This window comes from Lolium rigidum, unplaced genomic scaffold (genome assembly GCF_022539505.1).
Source record: "Lolium rigidum isolate FL_2022 unplaced genomic scaffold, APGP_CSIRO_Lrig_0.1 contig_5788_1, whole genome shotgun sequence".
NCBI classification, from domain to species: Eukaryota; Viridiplantae; Streptophyta; class Magnoliopsida; order Poales; family Poaceae; genus Lolium; species Lolium rigidum.
The window spans coordinates 24,940-31,588 of NW_025901029.1; the positions used below are offsets into that span (position 1 = coordinate 24,940).

The following is a 6,649-nucleotide window of genomic DNA, read 5'->3' on the forward strand; positions in this document are numbered from 1 at the left end:
GTCGTGACCGGGCCAGCCGGTCGACGGGCCGGTCCAACCGGGTGCTGGGCCGGATCGACAGCTGGGAGGTACGCTGCCGTCGTGCGGCAGGATGTTGTTGCCGCTGGCCCAGAAGGCAGACGCGGCGGACGGAGACGCCGTGCAGACGTACTGATCGGCGGGGTAGCGTGTAGACGGCCGCCGCAAGCCCGCACGTGCGCGGGTGAGCATGGGCATAGGGGCCGCAGCGACGGGCGGCGAGGTGGGCGACGAGGCAGCCTATGTAGAGGCAGCCGAAGGAGACGCCGTGGGCGATGGGGACGCCGGAGGCGCCTCAGGTGTCGCGGGCGACGGGGGCGCCGGGGGAGCCGGGGCCGCCGCGGGCAACGGGGGCGCCGCGGGCAACGAAGACGCTGAGGGACCAGGCGGGGCCGGCGCAGAGGGGGCCGCCGTGGTCAGACGTCGGCGCGCGGCCGCAAGAGGGCCAGCGGGCACCGGGGGTGTCGTCGGAGGTGTCGCCAAAAGTCCCTGCTTAAACGGAAAAACCAACTCGTCAAAGTACACGTGCCGGGAGGTGAGGACACGGTGGGAGACTGGGTCGTAACAGCGGTAGCCCTTGGTGTTGGCGGGGTAGCCAAGAAACACACAAGGGAGAGAGCGCGGCGCAAGCTTATGCGCGGCGGTGGCGGCAGTGTTGGGATAACACCGGTAGCCGAAGATGCGAAGGTCATCATAGGCGGGCGGCGCACCGTAGAGGAGGTGATGTGGCGTGTAGGACCAACGCACACGACACAGGCGGATGTTGACGAGGAGAGTCGCCGTGGCAAGGGCATCCGGCCAGAATCGTGGGGGCATGGATGCGTGGAACAGAAGAGTGTGGACGCAGTCGTTGAGGGTACGAAACATCCGTTCGGCACGGCCGTTCTGTGAAGAAGTGTATGGACACGTGAGGCGGAAGACGGCGCCATGGGCGGCGAGAAGTGAGCGAATGGTGATGTTGTCGAACTCTTTGTCGTTGTCGGTTTGTAAGGCGTGGATGGGCGACCGAACTGAGTGGAGACAAAGGCGAAGAAGGCGGTGAGGGTGGCGGCAACATCTGATTTACGGCGAAGGGGAAAAGTCCATACAAAATGCAAGTAATCATCAAGAATCACAAGATAATAATTATAACCAGAATTACTCGAAACCGGTGAGGTCCAAACATCACTACGAATAAGTTGAAACGGAAAGGACGCGACTGTGGAGGAGGAACTAAACGGAAGACGAACATGTTTGCCTAGACGACATGCTTCACAAGAGTGGGCATCCGTTTTATTACAAGTAAAGGAGAAGCCTTGCATTATTTGACGCAGAGCGGCGGAGCTAGGATGGCCAAGACGGGCGTGCCAAAGGTCGACACCGACGGAGAGGGCGAGTGGGCGGCCGGTGGTGGTGGAGGCCGCGCCAACAGGGTAGAGATCGCCGGGGCTGTCACATCGGTGGAGGAGCATCCGGGCACGACCATCCTTGACGAGAAAAACCAAAAGCGTCAAATTCCACGATCACGGGGCTATCACGACGGAAAGACTTAACGGAAACAAGATTTTTAATCAAGTCGGGAGAAACAAGAACGTTATGTAGAGAAAGAGGAGTGGAAGTGGAAGGAAAAGAGACAGAACCGGTGTGAGTAATGGGAAGAGCATGACCGTTGCCAACGATGATGCGAGAGGAAGTGGAAGCGGGTGTAGAAAATGAGAGGTTACCGGGGTGCGCAGCCATATGCGCGGAGGCGCCGGTGTCCATGAACCAGTCGCCACCGCCACCATACACCCCAGCGGAGGGGGCGCTCTGGAGGGCGGTCAGGAGCGCAGGATCCCACGGGGCCGAGCCCGGGGGGTGGCGTAGGCCGGGGCGGGCTGGGGCGCCGCGTAGAACGCCTGGTGGGTGGCTGGACGCGGCCCCATGATGCCCGGGTAGGGGGCGCGCGGCACGGGCATGGAGTAGGCGTGAACGACCCCGGTCCACGGATTGTGGCCGGCAGTCCACGGCGGAGGAGCGGTGTGCGGAGGTGGACGAGGCGCAGGGACGTTGGCACCAGCAGTGCCACCGCCGTTGCCACCACCGCCACGGCGACGACGGCCGCGGCGACCGCCGCCAGAAGAGGCTGCCTGCCCGGTCCACGACCCGGTCTGGCCGGCCTGGTGACCGGATGGGCCGGTCCAGGGGCCGGTGTGGCCGGCCTGGTGATGCTTGAGGCGGCGCTCCTCGAGGCGCAGGTAGGCCACGGCCTGCTCGAAGGTGGGCGTGGTGAGGAGCGTGAGGTTGGAGGCGGCGTTGCTGAGATCCTCGCCGAGACCCGCCGACAGGGTGGAGAGCATGATCTTGTCATCGATCGGAAACTCCAAGTCACGGAGCTCGTCGGAGAGGCTCTTCAGCTTGAGAGCGTACTCGTCGAGAGACAGGTCGTTCTGGTGGGTGCCGAAGAACTCCTGCTGGAGGAAAGTGACCCGCTGGATTTTGCTGTCGGTGAAGAGGCCGGTGATCTTAGCCTAGACCGTGTGGGCGGAGTCGCCGTCGCGGACGACGGTGCGAAAGATGTCGTTGGATACGGTCTGGTAGAACCAGCGGATGATGGTGGCGTCGATCGCGAGCCACTCGGGGTCGTGCAGCATGGCGAGGAGGTCGATGGTGCCGTCGACGTGATCAAGGAGATCATACTCGCGGAAGAGCAGCCCGAAGTAGGTCTTCCACGGGAAGAAGTTGGCAGCGGTGGTGGAGAGCTTCACCGGCACGCGCTCGGCGATGGGGATGTCGCGGATGACGGCGACGGAGGGGCCGGCGAAGGGGTTGCTGCTGCCGGAGTGGGAGGAGTCGAAGCCGGAGCCGGAGGAGGAGAAGCCGGCCATGGCGGAAGCGGTGGTGGTGGTGGGAGGCGGAAGCGGCTAGGGTTAGGGTTGGGGAGGGGGCCGGCGGCGCCCGGGGTGGGGAGGGCGGCGGCTAGGGCTAGGGTTGGGGTGGAGGCCGGCGGCGCCCGGGGAGGGGCGACGGCTAGGGTTTGGGAGGAGAGGGGCCGGCGACGCCCAAGGGTGGGGGGGGGGGGCGGCGGCTAGGGCAGGACCCGAAGGGTCTCTAATACCATGTAGAAGAGATATTGGAGATTGCACAGCACCAATAGGGCCGGCTGCTCATATATATATATAGGCGGACACATGTACAATTACAGGTACAACCCTGAGAAAACACGGGGACCTATACCTATACAATATGTTACTCAACAAAATGGTTTGATGACATTTGTAGAATTGAATAGATTGGGAAAGTTTTACCCGAAGTATATGTGTTTTATGCATTTGGAGTCAACCAAGCCGACCTAATACGGGTATTGCCATTTGGAGTAGATATTAATCGAGCAATTATTGGTTCAAATATTTGGCAGGTACACGTGTGATCGGTCCAGAATTTTTTAGGAAGTATACATGGGAATCTTCTTTTCCCATTGGCCACTCAACAACCACTCTGTCCTGAACTCTTGCTGCATATAACCTGCATATATAGCCACAGCTAGTACACAAGCACACTAGCTTGGGGCTATCAATTGTGTTCGGCCACTTAGCTTGGAGCACGGAAGTAGGCGTAACAAGAACCCAACCCGAGCCATGGTTTTCGCCGACGGCACGGGCGTCGGCGCCCGCCGCGAGATGGCGACGATGCGTTTTGCGTCGCACGTCGTCCGCGGGCGGTGGTTCATGTTCTTTGCGTCGATCCTGATCATGGCGGCGGCGGGCGGCACATACATCTTCGGTATCTACTCGAAGGCGATCAAGACGTCGCTGGGGTACGACCAGCAGACGCTCAACACGCTGAGCTTCTTCAAGGACGTGGGCGCCAACGTCGGCATCCTCCCCGGTCTCATCAACGAGGTCACCCCGCCGTGGGTCGTCCTGGTCTGCGGCGCCGGCATGAACCTCGTCGGCTACCTCATGATCTACCTCTCCGTCACCGGCCGCACGGCGCGCCCGCCCGTCTGGCTCATGTGCGTCTACATCGCCATCGGCGCCAACTCGCAGTCCTTCGCCAACACGGGCGCCCTCGTCACCGCCGTCAAGAACTTCCCCGAGGACCGGGGCGTCGTGCTCGGCCTGCTCAAGGGCTTCGTCGGCCTCAGCGGCGCCATCTTCACGCAGCTCTACCGCGCTATCTACGGCGCCGACAACGACGGCGCGGACCTCGTGCTGCTCATGGCCTGGCTCCCGGCCGCCATCTCGCTGGTGTTCATCCCGACCATCCGCATCATGCCACGCGCCCGGGGCACCGCGGTGGAGAGCCGGAGAGAGCGCAAGGCCTTCTTCTACTTCCTCTACGCATCCATCGTGCTCGCCTTCTACCTGCTCGTCATGAACGTGGTGGAGCTAGAGGACCGCGGCTTCCCCAAGCCAGCCTACTACGTCACCGTCATCGTGCTCCTCCTCCTCATATTTTTCCCGCTCGTCATCGTCGTCCGGCAAGAGCTCAGGAACTACCTCGAGCCGCCACTGCCGACGACCCAGTCCGTTCCGGCGGTGACCACCGTCGAAGACGACGACAAGACAGCCGCCACCACCACCGAGACCGAGCCCACCGAGCCGCCATCGACGTCTGCCACGTGCTTCCAGGACGTGTTCCGGCCACCGGCGAGGGGGGAAGACTACACGATCCTGCAGGCGCTGTTCAGCGTGGACATGCTCGTCCTGTTCGTGGCCACCATCTGCGGCGTGGGCGGCACGCTGACGGCGATCGACAACATGGGCCAGATCGGGCAGTCGCTGGGGTACCCGCAGCGCAGCATCGCCACGCTGGTGTCCCTGGTCAGCATCTGGAACTACGCCGGGCGCGTGGTGGCCGGGTTCGCGTCGGAGCACGTGCTGTCGAGGTACAAGGTGCCGCGCCCGCTGGTGCTCACCGTCGTGCTCCTCGTCGCCTGCGCGGGGCACCTCCTCATCGCGCTGGGGGTGAGCAACGGCCTCTACCCGGCTTCGGTGATCCTGGGCTTCTGCTTCGGGGCGCAGTGGCCGCTGCTCTTCGCCATCATCTCCGAGATCTTCGGGCTCAAGTACTACTCCACGCTCTACAACTTCGGCGCCGTCGCCAGCCCCGTCGGCTCCTACATCCTCAACGTGCGCATCGCCGGACGCAAGTACGACGAGGAGGCGCTCAGGCAGGGCGGCCGCAGGGGCAAGGACCTCACCTGCGTCGGGGTCAAGTGCTTCCAGGAGTCCTTCTACATCATCGCCGCCGTCACTTTCCTCGGCGCCCTCGTCTCGCTGCTGCTCGCATGGAGGACCAGAAACTTCTACCGCGGCGACCTCTACGGCAAGTTCAAGGAGGTCGCCATGGCGCCTACCACAGGGTCATCAGCCCCTGCCGGCGCCGATGGGCGGCAAGAACCAGCAAACGGCGCCGGTGCCGTTGCTGCCACGCCGAAGGATCCTGTTGCTTCTGGCAGCGATGACGCCATCGCCCAAGACAGTAAGATTGGTTCGTCCACTAAGTAGTACTACTGTAGTAATTTCAAGAGTGAGATTCATGGAGTCAAAACAGTTCGATCTTGTGTTTGAAGTCCTCCATACGGATAGTTTTACACATCGATCGATCGACGTTTGATCTGTACAGGGTGATACTGTAAGATGGTGCTCCGCATTTAGCAGGATACAGTGTCTGTTTCACTGATAAGTCAAACCAGCTGATTAATTCCGTATACGAACGAGAACGACAAGCTAAACGAAAATTACTGGTGGAGTATTTTGGAGCTCTTGACTGACTTTAGCTACCCTTTCTCCGAGGTTACCGTAAACAGAATAGAATACTGCATTACCACGTACTCAGCTTTCACGACCAGTCAGAGAATGGGACGCGCTGCTGACTTAGATGGCGGGTTCGTGTGGTTACCTATTCGCCTTCTTGGACGATAGAGACTGACAGCGGCCGGCAGTCAACAGCATGCCTGGTGTTGGCAAGGATTTGGGGGTTCAGTTCACAACTGACATCGACAGGCAAAGCCAAACAGATTTAGATTAGTCCGACACGTACACGTACGGGGTTTTACCGTTTTAGGTAAGAAAAACACTGCCCCAACGCGTGATCCCTAGGATTCAGATACCATGACACACAATCTTTCAGTATCGTGTTTGCATCATGCTATGCTAAAGCACTGTGAGACTTTTTATTTTACCTTTTCACTAGTTCTATTTCAACCGAGAATTATGCTAGTTCTAGATAAACCTTAGGGCCGTTAGATTTATATTATGATTTATTTTCGATAGAGAGTATATATTAACATTAAGAAGATATCAATTACACACTTAGCATCTGCAACAACGTAGTGCTTAATGCAATACGAACAAATAAGAAGAAGAATTACATAAAAGAAAAGTCATGCTACATAGATCTGTTGTTTGTCGCAACGAACCAAACACCACTAATACAACACCGGAAATCCATCTTTTCTAAAAAGCGACGCCTCCAAGAAGGAAATAGTGCATAAACATCATCATTGCCCTAATCATAGATTGTAGGTTTTCACCCTAGAGAAAGTCCATGCTCACAAAACACGACTTCAACAAGGTCGTTGCCAGACACAACCAAAAGCCTAGATCTTGGATTCTCACCGCAAGTTTAGACTCTGAACTTATCATGTGATATCGCACCCACTTCC

General features: G+C 59.1%; 1 protein-coding gene across 1 annotated transcript; it reads left to right on the top strand.

The window, feature by feature from the left end:
- The first annotated feature begins 3,584 nt into the window (after nt 1-3,584).
- LOC124681867 (protein NUCLEAR FUSION DEFECTIVE 4-like) lies at nt 3,585-5,692 on the top strand. Its single transcript, XM_047216647.1, has one exon. The coding sequence runs from the start codon at nt 3,615-3,617 to the stop codon at nt 5,487-5,489; it is 1,875 nt and encodes a 624-aa protein (XP_047072603.1). The 5' UTR covers nt 3,585-3,614; the 3' UTR covers nt 5,490-5,692.
- Nucleotides 5,693-6,649: the final 957 nt, after the last annotated feature.